Source organism: Tenrec ecaudatus, chromosome 1, assembly GCF_050624435.1.
Source record: "Tenrec ecaudatus isolate mTenEca1 chromosome 1, mTenEca1.hap1, whole genome shotgun sequence".
In the NCBI taxonomy this organism is placed as follows: Eukaryota; Metazoa; Chordata; class Mammalia; order Afrosoricida; family Tenrecidae; genus Tenrec; species Tenrec ecaudatus.
In genome coordinates this window covers 161,760,501-161,780,688 of record NC_134530.1, presented here as the reverse complement: position 1 = coordinate 161,780,688, position 20,188 = coordinate 161,760,501, and the positions used below count along the sequence as shown (strand labels likewise).

Sequence of the window (20,188 nt, the reverse complement as noted above, 5' to 3'; positions counted from 1 at the left end):
GCCCCACTATGGGTCTCATCTGTTGGTTGCTTGTTTCTTCTGCGTGGCAGGCTCCACATGAGGCCTTTCTTATAAGGTGCTTGTGTGTTTTTTTAAAAAAGATCAAGCCTTGTCTGTCTCAGAGGTGATTACATTTCTGTTCATGGGTAAGCCGGGTGGAGCAACCTCCAGTTAGGAGAAGAAAGAAAAACAACGCTTAACTTTATTTATATAGTGCCCAGAGGGAGAATATACCTGGCATAGTCCTATGTTCCTAATAGGAAATTTTTGATGTGGATTCTTTCCAACCCATGGTGACCCAGGCCTTGTCCTATAGACAACTGGGACTTTAGACTCTGTCCTTTGAGGCACACAATATCCTTCATAGGCCACACGAGAGGGGTTCGATGTGGAAACCCCACTAAATGATGGGCTGTCCCTCAAATCTCTGTATGTCAGAGGTAAGGAACTGACTTACTCCCTTGGACTTCAGGCTGAAGCACCTTAGAATGTGTGTAAGTCTGGGTACCTTAGAGAAACAAATCCACAGAAACTCATGCATAAGAGAGAGTTTTATATAAAGGTTAAGTGCACATCAAGAAAACATCCCAACCCAGTGCTGCCCAAGCCCACAAGTCCAACATTAACCCATAGGTCCGACACCAATCCACAAAGTCCTCCTCCATCTCACAAAACCCACGTAATGATGCGGACTGCAGGAGGAAAGCCGAGAACGGGTAAGCTTCTCAGTCCTGGCAGGGATCTCCACACAGCTGCTCCAGCACTCAGGGCTGCATCAGGGTAGATCCATGAAGCTTCCCCTTGGGGATGTCTTGCAAGAAGTGAGTCTTGCCAGCTGAAGCAGGGAACTGGTCTGACCATCAGAAAGCAAGAGACCGAGAATCCAAAAGGCGAGGCTCACTGAGCCATTTATCCCTCTGCCCTTCAGTTAACCCCACGTGTGTTTATCAGCCAGGTTGGCACAATAAACTAACTATATCAGCACGAGAAGAGGCAGATGATTCCTATCCCAAGGTTAAGGAATTGGCGATCCACTTTGGTTCGAGTCCCTTGCCTTAAGGGTGCCTAATGAATGATGGCCTGGGACTACTATAACTTTACACTTTTAAAGTTCTCCTTGTTATAACGTGGATTAGTCTGGTAGGCCTTGAGATATAGTCATCCCCTTCTCACAGTAAGGCATTTCAGTTTGAGACCCATGGGAGTATTGCAGTTCCTTTACTCTGCTACCAGTATGTTTTCAGTCCAGTGCAGTTCTTTTTGTGGATCCTTCTGATGTGGCATTTCAAGAACAGGGGTTCAAGTCCTAATTGTCCATAGTGCATAGCCTGGGTGGAATGAAACCCAAGAGTTGAATAAAACTAGGTCAAAAGTGCCAAATTAGGAACAAGATACCAAGCTTATACTCCCATTGATGGTCTAGATTCTTAATGCTGAGCAGTTTTTCCCAATGGCAAGCTTCCCCACCCAGTTAGCCCACCGACCAAAGTCTAATTGCTGTCTCCAAGACAGGTATGCCCTCCGCCCTGCCACCTCTTGACTTGGGTTTCACTACTCACTCTTGTAGGAGTGGCCATTAATTTTGGGTGCCCATAAAGTAATGTTATATGGCAGGATTGGGTTAGTTTTTTCCCTCTGCCAACATCACTTCATGGGGAACTGGCCTGCTTGAGGTGAGGCCTCCCTGTCTATGTGGTTTTGAAGATGTGCATGGTTCTTGAGCACTAGGCAGGTACACTCGTTCATTGCTTGAGAACAAAAGCCCGCCTTTGTCTGGGTGTTGATTTTTATAATTGTCATCTCATACAATATTTGTCATTTTGTGATTGACTAATTTCATGCAGTCTAATGTATTCCAGGCTTATCCATGTGGTGAGGTGTTTCATGGTTTCATCACTGTCTTGGGGGGATGCATAGTATCACTGTGTGGCTGGACCAGGGTTTCTTTATCTATTCTCCTACTGAAGGGCATGTGGGCTGCTTCCAGCTTCTTGCTCTTGGGAACTGTGTTGCAATAAACATGAGAAAATATATTTGTGTTCCTCTCCTGTCTATTTCTTTTGGGGGCATATACCAGAGGTGGTATTGCTGGGTCATCAGACATTTCTATTCCCAGTTGTTTTAGGTAGCACCTTTTTGTTCTGCCCAATGGTTGTACATTATTTAAAAATCGGCCAGCAGTGTATGAGTCTTGATCTCTCTGCATCCTCTCCAGCACATACTGTTTGGTTTATTTTAAAATTGGGTTATCATTGTAGGTGGAAGGTGATATCGCATCATAGCTGTGATTTGCATCTCCTGAATGGCTTAGTGGCTGTGGCATTTTTCAAAGTGTTTTTTAGCCATATTAATATCACTTGTCTCTTTCATTAGTATCATTAACTGTCTGTTTGGGTCTTTTGCTGTCTTTTTCATTGGGTCCCTTGTTATTTTCTTATTGAAGTGTTGCAGAATTCTATAGATTTTGGTTTAATTACCCTTGTCAGGTGTGTCATTGACAAAGATTTTTCCCCCAATCTCTGGGCTCTCATTTTACTCTTTTGAAGAAGTCTTTTGATGTGCGTAAGTATTTTATGTTTAGTAGGTCCCAGTCATCTATTTAGTCTTCCTCTGCAAGCGTTCTCTTTGTTATCCTTGGTAGCCTGTGTTTACCCTGAATAGGGCTCTCTTCAGTCTCAGCTTTCCCGTTAATGATCCTGATAGCTCTCGGGTTTATACACAGGCCTCTAATCCATCTTGAGTTCATTTTGGTGCCTGGAGAGAGGTATGGGTCCTGTTTCATTCTTCTGAATATGGAGATCCAAATTTTCCAACACCATTTTCTGAAGAGGATGTCTATCCCATTTTATATTTTTCAGTTCTTTGTCAAAAATCAGTTGCCTGTAGGTGGACGCATTTGCTTCCCAGTTTTCACCCTGGTCCGTTAGTCTACATGTCTATCGTTATACCAGTACCACGCATTCTCGACAATTGCATTCACATCTCTTGGTGCTGAGGTTTCTCTGTCCAGCAGACATGCATCTGATCCACTGACTAACAAATAATTTAAGCTTGCTTTTCCAGGTGCCCTCTACTGTTCTCTACGTTCCAGATGCCTGAAACTATCCTGTCAGTTCTCTGCTTTCTCTCAATTTCTTCTCACTTCAGTCAAAAGTTTAGAGAACTTATGAGAGCAGCAAATCTACTGCTGACTCAGGCATCCAGCTAAGGAATCTAGCCTCTGGTTTGTGTGTGTGTGTGTGTGTGTGTACTCTAATATCTACAGGTTTTCCTCCTGGACACTCTCTTACACTGTCCCTTATTGCAGTTGATCAGCTCCTTCATATTTTTATGCACAGAATAGTGGGAAAAGCATGATATTCTCTCCTAGGACAATAGCTCTCCTACCGAAAAAAAATTCTCATCTAAAGGCAGCCTTTCACTATATATCAATAGAAGAGATGGACAGAATTCTGTCTTTTGCAGGTCCTGCTACAATCTTCAGCAGTTTCTTCTAAGATCATGTGTAAAAATAGGGTAAGTCACACATATTACTGCTAACTTTGGGACTTTGGTCATCATCCTAAAGCAAAAACAAAAGCCTAGTCTAACCTCTTCCTACCTTCTGGGTTTATCTGGAGTCTTCTTGGAGAATGTGAGGAGGTGACTTTATCTCAAAATACTACAACTTTATCTGAGGGAGAAACTAGGATCTTTATGAGAACCTGAGGGATGCACACCTTCAAACTGCGATTAAGGATATGTGGCATTTTCTGACAACTTTGTTCTATTTTCCTTAAGAATCACTCAGCTTCTCACCATGGAATGTAGATTATGATGAGGAAGAGGGAATAGAACTGGGGGAAAACTTCTAGCAATGGAAGAAGGAATTTTGTGTATGTGGATTCATTCTTTATTACTGATATGGAATGTCCAAAATGCACTCCAGGGAACTAAACTAAAGATCCTGCACTGCCTGTTCCTATAATATAATTGGAATGACTAAGTCAACGATATTCTCCCCAAAGCCAGCCAGACAAGTTTCTGTATTTCCTTCATGCTTCAGCCCGGGGTGGGATTCCTGGGAGTGGTGGCTCGCAGGGAGTTGCCTTTTTGTTCGGAGAGAAGTTGGATGACAGAGAATAGTCACTTCCTGGTCACTTCCGACTTCATGGGGAGCCCGTGGAATTACTGACTGACCTCAGGAGAAATAGGAAGGGGAGCGATTCAAATCACTCATCCAAGTGGAGGTGAGGTCCATGAGCCCCAAATGCAGACTTACAAGCAGCCGTCAAAGTCAGGAAGCCTGACAAGTGTCCACGTGTACTGAAAGACAGGCAAACTGCTCACTGACAGACGTGGTTAGGCCTCTGACATGTGCCCAAAGTGTATGATTTATGTTATTACCTTAAGAATGTTTACTCCCTGTCTGCTACCCCAATGACTCAGTTCCACTCCATCGAGGCAACGGTGGCCTCCACACCTGCCTCTGTCCTAAGGACAATACTTGCTTCTGACAAGACAAGCTATAGAAAGAAACAAGTACTTTGGAAGCTCTGCTTAATGCCAATATTTTGACGTGTCGTGTGGCATTTAGAATTCCATCTGGGGAACACTTATCACTGATATAATTACTTTTTCTGGAATAAATTCATCACTGATAGAGTTAATTCTTCTCATTGTAGTCTCTACAACTTTAAGCTCACAATATCTTAAGGGTGATACTTGTAATCCATGGCAACACCGTGGATGAGAAACTTTCATCTCTAATACAATAAAACATAATGGGAAAATATGTCTTATATTTTCTTAAAAGCACCATATTCAAAACCTAGAAATGATCAGATCTGTTCCATCGAATAAAATATGCATAATACCATCACTATCAACAACTCATCATTCAAACAACATGGAATACAATCACCTTCATGTTTCCCATCAATTATCTGAAGTTGAAGTTTCTTACTAGTGGATCAATTTGTTTTCTTATAATCAGGTCACATATATGCAGGAAGCTAAACATAGACAAATTAACTTTTTTCATATTATCTCTCATGCATGTGATCTCTGTGTTGTGGGTTCTTTCCCTATGTATCTGCTCATCCATGTAGACCTATAGTTACTTGTTTTATTGACTTAGAGACCTCAACTTGCCTTCTAGTGTTTCAAAGTTCTATCAAGGGTTCCACCTGCCCCAGGCAGGTTTCGCCTTCCACCCATTTCCCCATATATCGGTGGGCCAGGGCCTTGTGGCCTCAGCTCATTCAACATCCCCAGGACTCAGGAATACATGCCATCTGCATGTCCTTTTGCCTTGGGGACATGCAAAGCTATCGAGAACTGACTTTGTTTCACAGAACAAATCCCATGATGCGAAGCCTATATGCTTACTTCTCTGTTGTCTGTCCAGATTGGAGGTTGGGAAATGAATCATATGCATCTCTACATCCTCACTGCCCTCTCCCACCTCACCCCACCCCCAACCTTTCCAAAGCAAGAGATGGAGCTGAAGTCAAAGTATCTAAGATGATCGCGGGGAGGAATTGAGCCAGTCAGGGTGCAGTGTAGCAATGATAAAACATACAATTTTCTTCCAGTTCTTGAATGCTTCCTCCCCCACTATCATGATCCCAATTCTACCTTACAAATCTAGCTAGACCAGAGGATGTACACTGGTACAGATAGGAACTGGAAACACAGGGACTCCAGGACAGAATAATCCCTTCAAGAGCAGTGGTGAGAGTCGTGATATTAGGAGGGTGAAGGGAGAAAGGGGGAGCAAAAAAAAAAAGAAAAAGAAAGAAAGGGGGAGCAGATTACAAGGATCTACATATAACCTCCTCCCTGGGGAGCAGACAGCAGAGAAGTGGGTAAAGGGAGATGTCGGATGGTGTAAGACATAACAAAATAATAACAATTTATAAATTATCAAGGGTTCATAGGGGAAGGAAGAACGGGGTGGGGGGAGAAATGAGGAGCTGATACCAAGGGCTCAAGTAGAAAGCAAATGTTTTGAGAATGGTGAGGGAAACAAATGCACAAAAGTACTTGATACAACGGATATATTTATGGGTTGTGATAAGAGTTATACAAGCCCCCAATAAAATGATTTGATTTTTTTAAAAGTATCTGAGATGAATGACAGATCCCCAACACACTGGTCAATACCAAAGACCGGTGTCACCAAGATTTCCTGGTTCTCATTAGGCCAACATCAGCCAATAGGCTAGAGGCCTGAATGGGAATAGATTGGTTCTGTCACCTCCCCTGGTTGGGAAAGCAGCAACATTCCCAGGCTGTGCATCAGGACCCAGCACAGGATAAAAGGGCTCCTGCCCTGAGCTCCTCATCCACAGCCTCCCCAGGAACAGCCTTCTCCTGCCTCTGTGTCTGGTGAGTCTCACAGGGGAGAGAACTTTGGCTTAGAGTGTTGGGCAAATAAGACCAGGCTTTCACGGGAGGAGGGAAGCCACTTTCATGCCTGTGATGGGTGGCGGGCACAAAGGAAGTGGACAGTGAGGAGGGACCCTGGATGGGGCGCAGCAGGGTCTATGGCATGCTGGAGCCCGGCTCTCAGCAGTCCCTCCATGCTGAATCCTGAGAGATGTGCACGTGTCTGGAAACAATCGTCAGGAGTTGTTGCCCAAATGGTGTCGTGGTTTTCACACTTCTGTGATGACAAGAAAGTTTGGGGGACCAGTTAGAAGAAGTCGCCATTTTTGTTGTGATTGACAGCCAAGTGGAGGGAAAGAGATACAGTTAACTCTAAGCCGGTTAAACCTTTTCCTTCTGAGGATCACAGCCAGGGAAGCCGCTGCTTAAAGGAGAGGTTTATTAAAACTGGAGAGGTTGGACTAAAGTTTTGTTTTAACAATTTATTAGGGGCTCATACAACCCTTATCACAGTTCATACATATACATACATCAATTTTTACACTGACTTTTTCCTAGAATTCAACCAGGCTCACTGCCCTCCTGCCGAGATGTCCTGCCAGCAGAACCAGCAGCAGTGCCAGCCCCCAGCTCCGCCCAAGTGCACCCCCAAGTGTCCTTCATCACCCAAGTGCCTCCCGAAGAGCCCCGCACAGTGCTCGCCCCCTGTCTTCTCTGGCTGTGCTTTGACCTCCGGGGGCTGCCATGGGCCCATCTCCATGCCTGATGTCTGCCTGAGCTCGACACCCGGCTGCTGCCTGAGCCACCACAGGCGCCGCAGGTCCCACAGGTGCAGGCGGCAGAGCTCCAGCTGCAGTGATGATGGCAGCGCTGTGCAGGCCGGGGGCTCCGGCTGCGGGCCCAGCTCTGGGGGTGGCTGCTGACCAGGGCAGTGCAGACAAAATGGGCAATTGCACAAGAAACAAAGTTCCAACATTCTAAGGGCCACTTTGACCTCTCTCTCCTAGTATTCCAATCTTCTATCTCTCGCTGGGATGACCCTGGAGAGGGTTTGGAGTTCTCCCTAAGGACTCTCCAGCAGTCTCCACAGGATCCCACAAAATACCTGCCCCAGTACCTGCCAGAGCTTGCACACTCTGCCCAAACTATTGTTGTCGCCTGTGTCTGGCTCTATACAAAATAAAGTTTCTGTTTTGTCAAGACCGCTAAGCCTTCTTTGACTTTGTCCCCATCCAATGTCCAATCAGTGCTTCCCTTCATGGCCGCCCACAGTCTCTCCGTGCTGGGGCTCTGGTTCTCAGGCTGCATCTGCCTGAGCCAGCATGGACCCATGCCATGCATCAGACCTCAAGACCAGAACCCCAAAGTTGAGCCAGAGACTATGGCCGGGACCCTGGAGTCTCTACCCGCTACCAAGTCCAATCAGTCCTTCGATCTCCATGAGGCTTTTGAATGAATGAGAAAAGCCATCATCCCTGGTGGGGCACAAACTCGTGTTGACGTACAGCTCAGCCAGTATTGTTCAAGTTGAAAGTCAGCCCTCACTTGTGCCCGGGTCAGACGTCCTGGTACAATGACTGACCTGTTCCACCGTACAGGGCAATCCTGCCTGCTGCCTCAGGTCAGGGGGCTGCTGTAGAGTCTACGAAGCCCGCGAGGCTCTTTGTTTACACAAACAGAGGTCTCTCTATCCCAGGCCCCAACTCAGGTGCAGGGCGTGCCCAGGGCCTTGACCCTGGAAATGAGGAGGTAGCTCTAACTCGTCCTGTCTGCCCTATCTAGACTGCTCAGTGCTCTGATCTTCCTGCCATAGCTCACAGTCCCACCCCTCTGCACGAGGGCCAGTGAGCGAGCTCGGGGTGAAGAAGGTAGGAGAAGGGCTGCTTCTCCTTCCCACACAGGATGGCTGAGCAGAAGAAAGCTGGCACTACACAGGCTGGGCTGCTAACATTGCTTATATAGATAGAGCCCCAAGGGGGGAATGAACCCAGTACGATGTTCCTAATTGGGCACTTTTGACCTAGTTTCGAACCAGCCCCTGGTGGCCCAGCCCAAGTGCTATAGACACCCAGGACTTTAGACCCTGTCCTTTTGAGATGTGCCATATCCATCATCAGCTCTACCAGAAGACTGTGATTTGGAAACCCCACGAAGCAAACCGGTTTGTATCCTGAAGTCACCTTGAACAGATGTAAGGAACTGAAATCGTCCTTGGACTTAAGGCTGACATGCCGTAAGGCGAGAAGAAGCAGATGAGGGCTACGCCAAGGTTATGGAGTTGGAGGTGGTTGGACTTGGTTCAGAAATGTTGCTTTGGGGCTGCCCAATGAACGGCAGCTTTGGATTACCATATGTTTGCTATGTCCATGCTCTCTGCTTTCTGAGGGCATGCCTTAATCTCACAAGTATGATTCTGCCTGTGTGAATGAGCATGAGTGAGAGGTTTGCCCTGTCTCCAAACCTGGTTGTTTTCATAGGTAGTATTCAGTCACTTGAGATTTTTACCTGTGTAGGTCAACAACCCATGTACTTTGATCTAAAAAAACCATCCTATGCATGTACTCTTTCTTCTTCTAAACAGTACTTGGCATACCAGCACATTTGCTAAAGTAAGAATTTAGACATCAACCGAATTACCATATGCCCCATAGGGATGATGTGTCTCTGGAGAATCCTGCGGTTGGCAGCCCAACCTTGACTAATGTGTTACATGTTACTCTAGTCCCTCCTTTCCGTCTGAAAATCTCCTTGTCTAGCGGGGGAGAGGGGACAGGGGGGCTGTATGCATACAGATGAACTGTTTGAACAACCTCTGCATGCTTTGATTTCCTGCCTTTTCAATTCTTTTCAGCCTCTTGGAAGAGTGTTCCCTCTCTCTGCACTGCCAGCATAGTCCTGCAGTCTCCATCCCTGCCCTGCTCTCACATCACACTAACTTGCACTTGGGCTCCATCATCCACAGAGGTGTGCACACTTCAGGTGACCAGCTGCAGCCACCCCGTGGGAGGGTGGATCCATACACATCTCTCTGCCTTGAGACCACCAGAAACCATTGCTCAGGATGTCTACCAACATCACCAAGTTAATCAGATCCACAGCAACCCAAGGGGATGGGTCAGAGGCACAGGGAGCAGGGGAAAGGTGATGTGGATCGAATGCTGTAGACAAGAAAGAGGCTGAGGGCCAGAAAAGAGAAGCAGCCACCATATCAGCTCCCCCCACATGCCACTGGCTGTCAGGGTTACCAACACCGCCTAGTGGCCATGTGTGGCCTGTGCCCCTAGGTCCTGCCCTAGATGCAGTTTCCTAATCTCAAGGGAGAAGGCCTGACTAACCATGGATTGTCAACTGGGGCAGGGTGTGTGTGTGTGTGTGTGTGTGTGTGTGTGTGTGGTGTGTGTGTGTGTGTGTGATCATTATGTGGTTGTTTTTTTTTTCATTTTGTGGCTTAAAAGTAAGAAAAGTGTGTGTGAGGATGGCATTCGGGTTCCCCATACCTATTCAATCTCTATTCTGGGCCCTGAGCTTAAATATCTTAATTAATCATGGTGAGGATGGTCCAGAACTGGGCAGCGTTTCATTCTGTTGTGCACAGGGTGGCTACGAGTTGGACCGCACCGCCCACCCACCCCTACCCTCACCTCCCCTAAGGACAAGGCGTTGAGTAAAGGCTCAGAGAAATTAGACTAGATGAAGAAAATAGCATCAGGAGTGGGACAAACCCGCAGCCTGCAAGTGCCCCACCAGGCTACTCAAAGCCAAGAAGGCCCGAAGCGCCTGCCCCTGATGAGATGAAAGATACAGCCTTCGGGATGGAGGACACCTCAGCTTAAAGGAACAGAAATCCTCACAACGGGAACTCTGGGCAGCATCATGACAAACACAGAAAATACTACATTTTTCTAGGATTTGCCTAGGATCCAAAACCCTCGTGGGATCTGGCATAAAAAACAACAAGGACGGCGTTTTGCATTCGTCCAATCTGCTGCACAGAAACCCCTCGTGTCCAAAGGCAGAAGGACGACTGCCTTCGCACTAGGTTGTTGGTGAAGAATATTAACTACCCTGTGGACGGATGGACTGACTGACGGCCAGAAGGCTGCACCCATCTGCCGTGGGAGAAGTCCCCTGAGCCCCGTCCTTTTGAAGTATGGACAGCGAGAGCTCCTCTCTGTCCTGTGCTTTGTCCTCTGGACACGTTCTCAAGAGGGAACAGTCCCAGAGAAGGACATCACACCTGGTAAAGGAGAGGATCAGGGAAACAGGGACAGCCCTTCAGGGAGGTGAGTGGACACAGAGCTGCCGCCACGGGCCCAAGCACAGTAGGGAGGCATTGGGATGGGCGGTGTTTTGTGCTGTTGTATGTAGATATGTTAGGTAGCTAGCATTAGGGACTGGATGTCCATTGACGCATGCCCAGGAGAGCCAGCATAGGACAAAGCTGGATTTTCCCACCGGTGGGCGCGGATGGGCATTAACCTGGAGCAGCCTACCTGGGCCAGGTGATTGCAATTCAGCCAATGGGACCGATCTGTGGTCGTTCACCACGCCTCTCCCGGGAATCCTTGAAAAGGCAGGAATCAAGAGGGAGAGGGGCTTGTCTTGTCTCATTTTGGAGGAAACTTGGGAGAGAGATCTTTACGTGACCCTGAGCAGTCTCTGCCAGGCCGTATGGTCAAAGGAATCCTATGGGTGCTGCGTAAAACCTGAAGCTTCTTTTAACTCTCATTAAATTCACTTGGATCATGAGCCAGGCTTTGGCGTGAATTCTTTCTCGTGCGGAGCCAGGGACCGAGGTATAAATCTAGCCCGGAGAGAGAAAGCTTACAGATAGGGCCGCGATGAGCTGGAGTCAACTCAAAGACACCTAATAATAAATTAACAAATAACTTTCTCGTTCTCCCTCACTGCCATAGAGTCAATGCTGACTCATATGGACCTGCTGTGGGTTTCTGAGGCTGAAACTATTTACAGGAGTAGAAAGCCCAGCCTTTCTCCAGTGGAGCTGCTGGTGGTTTTGAACTGCCAACCATGTGGATCATAGCCTAACACGTCACCACTACACCACCAGGGCTGCTCTACGGATAACAAAAGGGGACACATATTACCATAACAAAATTTTGGAAGGCCATAACGGAAAAGTGCTTGCAGCTTATGAAGTAGGACTATCCTTTGCTGTGACCCTCACAGGGTAAGTGAGGACCCGCAGTGACCTCAGGCACGCAGAGTGGAACAGCTGGGCAGCGTCGTCAGGTGGCAAACTTTCAGAGGCCCCACCGCTGTGTGTGTCCCAACTGCCAGCCTGTTGTCTCCCAGCTCCGCGCTTAGCCTGTTGCTCGCACCATACTCCAAACTCACTGCCACCAGGTCGGTGCTGACTCAAAGCGATGATAGGACAGGGCCGAACGGGCCCTGTAGAAAACCCCATATTTCTGCCAAGGAGCAGGCTGGTGGTTTTCAATTGCTGACAACCAGACCGACCGTGAGGATGGCGGCCAAATGCTCACCACTATACCACCAGGGACTCCTTAGTTCACAAAAGAACTGAAAACGGTCGGTTGTAATGTGGAAATCGCCCCAGTTTCTTCAATAGCAAACAATAGTGTTTCCACTTACCTAATTGACTCATCTTCTGGATGACCGGTTTCTGTGCACTTGAGTGGATTCAGATGTCTTCATTAGCTGCAGCTGCTGCAGCAAATGTGCCACAAATGGATGACTGCAACTACCGCACGCTTCTTTTTCTAAGTTTCAGAGTTTGGAAGGCCAAATTCAGGCTGCCAGCTCAGAGGGAAGACTTTTCCTCTCCGTGGGCTCTGGGGGGAGGTCCTTGCTAGTTCCTTGGTGGTCTTCCTGTGAATCTCTCCTCCAATCTTGCCTTGCTTCTCTGTGCCTAATCTGCTCTTTTACATCTCAAAGATGATTAATTTAACATATATCCTACAGTGAACTGGTATAACAAGGGAAACCCATTCACACACATGATTACAATCACTGTGGTTGTAACTCCATTTGTGAATGGGCGGGGGTGGGGGGAGGCAGCTGGTTGGAGGGAAAGACAATTTTATCCTCATAGCAGAAGAGTGTATATACATGATGCACCCAAAACCTTAAAAAACTACTTTTATTTGACCAAATTAAAATTATTTCAAGGAAAATCCCTCTCCACCCCACCCCACTCCCCGCCCCCGCCACCCCTGGTTAAATAATCAGATATTGATATGTAGATCTAGGTAGGTAAGTATATAAGTATTGCTGCAAAATGATAAAAACATTACTAAACAAAAATAATATAACGTGAAGCTATTGTTTCTCAAGATCTCCTCCACCTTAGGTCTATACAACTGGAGGCAGTGTTTCCACCTCTCTCTCTTCCCTGAAGAATTCTGAGCTCTGATTTATGCCACATCAAAGAGCGAGTCCTGGCATCCTCAAGGGGCTGCAATTGTGTTTCTGTGACATGTTCTTTGAGTCTGGGAAACAGAAAGACGCCTGAAGGGGCAAGGATCTCCAGAGTGGAAGGGAGAAGGTTTCCAGCCAGTGTTCGTAGGACAGCCTGGCTACCCTCCCCTGATGACCCAGTGCAGTGCTGTGATGGGGATGTTCCTCAGCACTGCCTTTACGGCGTACCCACACAACTCTCCCCACGCTTAAAATGTCACAATTGCCGCCCACGGCCCCCTGTGTCCTCTGAGAAACTCTGCCCAGTCTTCCTCTTCAGAATTCAAAGAAACAATCACTACAATCTTCCCATCTGACTTCTCTTGCCTTGATTTTTAAAATTTTGTTTTAGGATTTTTAAAAATTTCAACGGTTTTATTGATATATCATTTACATATCATACAACTCAATAGCTTAAACATGGTAGAAAACAGGTGTACCATCATCATCATCGTCACAATCAACTTCAGTGTATTTTCTTCTTTCTTGTACTCTCTATTATGAGCATACCTTTTCTGCCCAACCTCTCCTGCCAGAACCCCAAATAGCTATTAATCAAGTTACTGTCTCTTGCTAGTTCCTAACCTGAGTTGCATATAAAGAAAAACATACAAAAAGAAAAACAATAACAAAGTAAAATATAGTAATGCCTCATTTGAAAAAATAAGAGAAAATAATGAAAGCTAGGACAAGTTTAAAATGGGTAAAAGGAAAAACAAATAATAAGCTGGTAAATATTAACCTAACTAGGTCTGCATTAGTCCACTTTACAGTGCACTCTGTCTGACAGCAAGGCAGACATCCCTGATCAGAAGGATTTCACCAGAGACTTAATCCAAGTGGGGACCCTGTACATGGATTTGAGGCTCTCACAGTCAAATATAACCTTATGAACACTAGGTGCTCAGAATGTATGCTCTAATACCATTCCCACCTCTGGTCTTGGATTTTATTATTTACAATCCTTTGATCACACAGGCTAGTGTGCTTCTTCAATGTGGATTTAGCTGTCACCTCACTTAAAATCTTGTCTTGAAGTTAACTGACCCAGTAGTTGCCCTCTGAAGCCATTGCTTTGATTGGACCTTTATTTGTAAGGTACCCTGATGAGACTCTCAAAAAAATAGAAAGAAAGAAAACCTCCAAGCTTACTGTCCTCAAGTTACTTCTGACTTCTTATGGCTTTGGGACATTGTAGAATGTCCCTAGACTGTCACTCTTTGCAGGAGCAGAAAGCCTCATCTTCCCCCAGTGGAGCCTCTGGTGGTTCTGTTGACCTTGAAGTTAGCAGCCCCACACAGGTATTGCTGAGAGGACGTGAATGCAGCCATCCACTGCTCTCAGAGACATGTTTAAACGTACTTTGTTTGGAATAAACCTGTGTGTATATGAACTGGAACCATAGCTCATCATGCTCTTTTTACTTATTCTAGTAGATAAAAGAGGGCACTTCACAAGGTAAATGCAACTGACAGATCATGAAAATTCTCCTCAAATTTTTGAAGCCCTCTCATATCTGTGTGTGTGTGCCTTTAGTAGAACAATGACAGAAATTGCCTCTTTCTAAAACCTAAATGGGAAGAGAAACACCAAAAATTGGACATATTTACTATGAGCAGATACTATCTGAATTGGACAGTGTTAACGTGAAGGTACTGAGAAGGTGTTCCCAAGCGGAGATGATAAAGCAGGCTATCCAGGCAGGGGCTGGGCAGGGGAGTCTCCTGAAGGTCCGTGTAAATTCCTTCTCTGAGCATGTGCAGGGCTTCAGGGAGGTCATTGTAAAAACAGACCAGTGACAGTCCTCCCACACATCTTGAAACATAGCTTCCAGAAAGGCCCTAGAGTTCCAGCCTCGGGAAACCGACTGCCCTTGTAGCATTTCCTACAGAACTGAATTCCGAAGGCAAAACTGTCCAGAAAGTTGCTTACTGGACTTCCTGTTGACCTGAAGGTGAGTCCAGGAGACCCACTTCCTTAATGGCTCAAGTACCAAAGGCCACCTACGAGCATAACACCTGGATGAGTCGTCTCAAGCCCCCAAGTCAAAAATCACACTCACGAGCATCAAGTCAGAGCTCACTCAGAGCTGCTCTGTAAGGACAGGGGGCTCCACACGGCTGCTCCAGCACCTAGGGCTGCAGCGGGCTAGGTCCATGCCCTGTGAGTTTCCAGTGGTGTAACGGTTTACGGGAGTAGAAAGCACCATCTTTCTCCCGGGGAGCAGGCTGGTTTAGAACTGCTGACCTTGCAATTAGAAGCACAGTGTGTAACCACTATGCCACCAGGGCTTCAGAAATTTGCATGAAGATTTAAAACACACTTCCACTGCTCAGTCATTAAAGCCAGTTTTTAAAGATGGACAGATGCTCATCATGGAAAAGCAGCGTACACACGGCGTGTAAGGTGAAGCTTCAATTGTGTGTGTGTGTGTGTGTGTGTGTGTGTGTGTGTGTGTGAGAAATATATTGTCACTGTTGAGTGCAGTCAATTCCAACTCCTACAGAACAGGGTAGAACCGCCCTATACTGCTCCCCGGGCTGTGAAGTGGTTTGGAAGCAGGCTACCTCCTCCTCCCATGGGAAGCTGGTGGGCTCTAAGTCTGAGGGCACCCTGCGTCAGCCACTCAGCACGTAACCAGTGCACCACCAGAGCTCCTCGTACGAGATATTCATGCAGACTCTGCTGGCTTGGCGAGAGGAAGCATACATACACATAAGAGTTTCCGGCTCTCTGCTCCTCCTCATGCGCCAGGAAGCCGCATCTTCCCATTCCCATGCAGTCCCAGCTGCACACCAGAGCCAGGATGCTGATGGTTGAAGTAAACAAATTTGCCCACATTGGGCATCTGGTCACCAGACTGCTTTCAACTCTGGCCAAGTGGACACCCCCTTCATTGACCTGGACTCCACGGTCTATATACTCCAGTCTGATTCCACCCACGGCAAGTTCAATGGCAGCGTCAAGGCTAAGAATGGGAAGCTTTTCATTAATGGGAAGTCCACCATTTTCCAGGGGCAAGATCCCACCATTATCAAGTGGGGTGAAGCTGGTGCCTTAACGCATCGTAGAGTCTATTGGTGTCTTCACAACCACAGAGCAGGCTGGGCTCACTTGATCAGCTCTGCCCCTTCTGCCCATGCCCCATGTTTGTGATGGATGTGAACCGTGAGAAGGATTGCCAGCAATGCCTCCTGAACCACCACGTGTGTGGGGCCCCTGGGCAAGGTCATGCATGACAACTTTGGCATCGTGGAGGCACTCATGCCCACAGTCCACGCCATCACTGCCACCCAGAAGACCGGGGGTGGCCCCTCTGGGAAACTGGTGCAACGGCCGTGGGTCTGCCCAAAACATCATCCCTACATCTACAGGCGCTGCTAAGGTGATCCCGGAGCTGAATGGAGAACTCACTGCATGGCCCTCGGTGTCCCCACCCCCAATGCATCTGTCCTGAATCTCACCTGCCCTGTGGAGCAAACCGCCAAGTACAATGACATCAAGAAGGTGGTGAAGCCGGTGTCAGATGGTCCCCTAAAGGGCATCCTGGGCTATACTGAGGACGGCCAGGTTTTCTCCTGTGATTTCAACTGTGATCCCCACTCTTCCACCTTGGATGCTGGGGCTGGCATTGCCCTCAGCCACCTCTTTGTCAAGCTCATCTCCTGGTCTGAGCATGAATTTGGCTACAGCAGCCTCAGGGTCCACATGGCCTCCAAGGAAGGAGACCCTCCTTTGCTCCAAGCCCCCCAGCAATAGCACTAGAGGAAGGGAGAGGCCCTCAGCTGCTGGGCATTCTGGGCCCTAACTTGATTGCCCCAATTCACTGAGAATATCCCATTATGCAGAGATTCCCCTGAAGAAGGGGAGGGGCTTAGAGCACGCAACCTTGTCCTGTGCCGTCAACAAAGGACGCTGCATCCGGGCAAAATAAGTAAATAAAAGTTGTCTTCGGGTTTCCATAATTATCAAAGTTTGCCAAAGATTCGTCACTTTAATGATCTGAAAATAGCTTTAACTTTGTTCATTTTAAAAGCCCATAATTAGCAAGGTGAGACTCCTAAAATGCGGGTGCTACTTTAATTAGCGGAAAATGTATTACATCAGAATCTATCAAGAGTTTGGTTTGTGTTTTTCTTAAGGGCGGTGTCTCCTCAGTGAGGACACGGGACTTTCTGGCCCAGTAAAGACTTCAGTGATGGTGGTTCTGGTTGGGCAGGAGTCCGGGACCAGGAGTCTGGTTTGGGGTTGGTGTCTCCTTGCTGCACTGCTCTGGGCGGCCTGTAGAGGGGGGTGTGGAGCCAGGGAAGGCGAACAGGATTTGGAGTTCAATGCCCAAACCAGGCCAAACCTCAATTCCAACTTCATCGCCACGGGAGTCCACTCTGTCTTATAGTGACCAGATTTTATGCACGATTTAAAGAAAATGATTAAAACCAGAGTCTAAGCCGTGAAGACAAACTACAACAAATTCCAAACTCATGGTAACTCCATGTGTGTCAGAAAGGGCTGGACCCCAAAGACTTATCGTTATTTTCTGAAAAAACTCCCTGTGAAGCGGCTGGAGGTTCACAGAGCAAAACGTCCGTCTCAGACTCCACAGCTGAGACGCCTTTTCCCTGCGCGTTCATTGCCGTCACGTTCTCCCCGTGCTCCTGGCGTCTCTTGCTGTCCTAACTCTCTGTCCTTGGCTAAGTGCTGCCCTGTCGATAGGAAAGCAGCGTTGATCATTTGGGTGTGAGCTCAGGTCCCCACCTGCAGGGCGATGAACGGGCACAGTCCCTGGGCTGCCTCCTTCCAACCGGTCCGTCCGCCTGGTCTCGTTTAGCTCCGTTGGAGTTTCAGGAGATTACCAGGATTTACCTTGAGTCACTTCCCGGCGAATTGGACCCTCCAACCGATTGATTGGCAGTCAGGCATGTAACGCCTTTGTTGAAATCGAGCAGATCTATCATCTCTTCATGGCTACATCTATCTTGCCTGCACAAACACGACACAATGGATGGATGGATGGGTTGTGATAAGAATTGTATGAGCCCCCAATAAAATGATTTTAAAAAATTTTTTTAAAAACTCAGAGTTATCTCCTTAGAGACACGATGGATTGGGACTAACCTAAAAACTAATAGCAAGTGGTTATGGATGGGAGAAAAGAGGGAGAGGACAAGAATGGAAACCAGCCTTTGTCTAATATATTTGTTTATGGTTTTGAATAATGAATGATGTAATCAGAATAATGTAAATATTTTATACATGATTAAAATAAATTATTAAATAAAATCTCTAAGCCACGATAAAACATTAAAACAAATTTCTGTAATTCAATATCAGTTGGATGACATCACTACAGTGGGAAAAGCACCATTTTAACTAACCTTAAAATGCAGAATCCTGACTCTACATCTCAATGGCAGAGATAAGAAACCTCAGAGAAGTCTGGCATACCTTGGATGCTCTTACCACCTGTAGTATTGGGGAAACACTTTGGCTAGCATAAAACAAAAGCAGGCTAAAGTTTTCAGAATAGGGAGAAAAGATACAAACATAAATTCAAAAGAATCCAAATTCTGAAATGTTTAATTGTTAAACTTGAGCCGAAAGTGTTAAATTTGGGCCTGATCTGGTCCTCAACATTTTCATGTGTCTTTCTTCTTTTTCTGCTCCTCCTCCTCCTCTTCCTCCTTATCCTTCTCATATTGGGGTTTATCTCTAATGTATTTGTCTTCAGAGGTAGCCCTCCTGAATTTTTGTTATATGTTTTTCTGGTTTTCGGTATATAAAACCCAGGATTGAGAAACATATAGAGACAGCAAGTAGAATAAGAGTCCCTGGGCGTTCAGTGGGGGAAGCCTTCCGTGTAAAGGGGAGCAGATATCAAAGGGGAGTTCAAGAAGGAAGGGGATGTTCTGACACTGACTGTAGTGGCAATTGTACAATACTGCTTGATGGGACTGAACTATGGAATGAGATATCTGTATAAGCTCCCAATAAAATGGTTTAGAAAAAAAGGTTATTTAAAAGAAGTCTTTCCTATTTCTGCCCAAAAACGCTTTCCACCAAGTTCTGTAAACACCAAACTGCAACGCAAACTCAGGATTGTACCAGAAAGCAAGAAGGCTGTGGGGATATTGGGATTTAGTCAAAAAGACAAGGAAGTAACTTTATAGAACTAGGCTGAGTTTTGTTTGTTTGTTTGTTTGTTTTAAGGGTCAACATGAGGTTGTTTTTTTAAGAATGGTTAAGATATATTTAAAAATACAGAAATTCATGAATGAAGAAAATGATACTTTTAAAAATAAAATTGTTTATCTTTAGAAAATTTTAGGCCATCCACCAACTCAATCTGACAAATATCGAGAGAAAGAATTTAGTGTCTAGCCTGTCTTTTCTAGATAAATTATATTTCAGGTTACCAATAGTTGATGGGATAAAAACAACAACAAAACCCTCTTTTTAATTAAAAAACCATTACAGTTAAGAAATTCAGAATAAATCAAAGAATTAGAAAATCATCATATGTTAACCTTTAAGGCAGTGGTCCTCAACCTGTGGGTCGCGACCCATTTGGGAGTCAACCTACCCTTTCATAGGGGTTGCTCAATTCATAACAGTAGCAAAATGACAGTTAAGAAGAAGCAACAAAAATAATTTTATGGTTGGGGGGTCCCCACCACATGAGGAACTGTATGACAGGGCCACAGGGTTGAGCACCGCTGCCTTAAGGGATGGTGTTGACAGCCTTAAACCACATGGAAAGTGAATGACCCGTCAGTGTGTGCCTCCTGATATGACCCAGTGAGGGATGTGTAACATCACATGAAGTCTGCTTGTCATGAACAAGGAGAAGCTGACTTTAAATTCCAGTTCCAAATTTCATTCTCAGTTCATGAGAAATTCTAGGAAAGGCTATCCACTCCTCACATATTGCCAAAGTCAGGGTCCAAAGACGGGGTCAGTATATAAACATGGGCACGATGCAAAAATGAAAATGGCCATAACCAGGGACAAAATGGAAGAGGACTACCTTGTTACATGCCTGCCAACCCAGTAGGAATCGTGGTCCAACCAAGCCGACCTCTGACCTCAGCCATCGCAGCAGTGCTGCCCCCACCTGGCACCTCAGCACTCACTACTGCATGATACGCATCATCGGTGAACAAAGTAGGGGGGAAACGTTTGCCGTTGTCCTAAGTGTGAAACACCAGACAAGAAGATGGCTGATAAGTGAGGAGTGGATGTACAGGAACATCACATGAAAGTCCAAGGACATCAGAAAGAAGCCACCAGCCAAACTCAAACTGTCAAAAAGGGAAGGCACTGTCACGGATGCACCGATGGGCAAGAGACATGCCAACCAATGCCTTACTGGCACCTC

General features: G+C 46.3%; 1 protein-coding gene and 1 pseudogene across 1 annotated transcript; both read left to right on the top strand.

Moving 5' to 3' along the window:
- Positions 1–6,936: 6,936 nt before the first annotated feature.
- Positions 6,937–7,487, top strand: LOC142437061 (late cornified envelope protein 3A-like). The gene has a single exon (XM_075540358.1). It carries the CDS (start codon positions 6,963–6,965, stop codon positions 7,293–7,295), a length of 333 nt encoding a protein of 110 aa, XP_075396473.1. The 5' UTR covers positions 6,937–6,962; the 3' UTR covers positions 7,296–7,487.
- An 8,132-nt stretch (positions 7,488–15,619) lies between these two features.
- LOC142437566 (glyceraldehyde-3-phosphate dehydrogenase-like) lies at positions 15,620–16,572 on the top strand (annotated as a pseudogene).
- Positions 16,573–20,188: the final 3,616 nt, after the last annotated feature.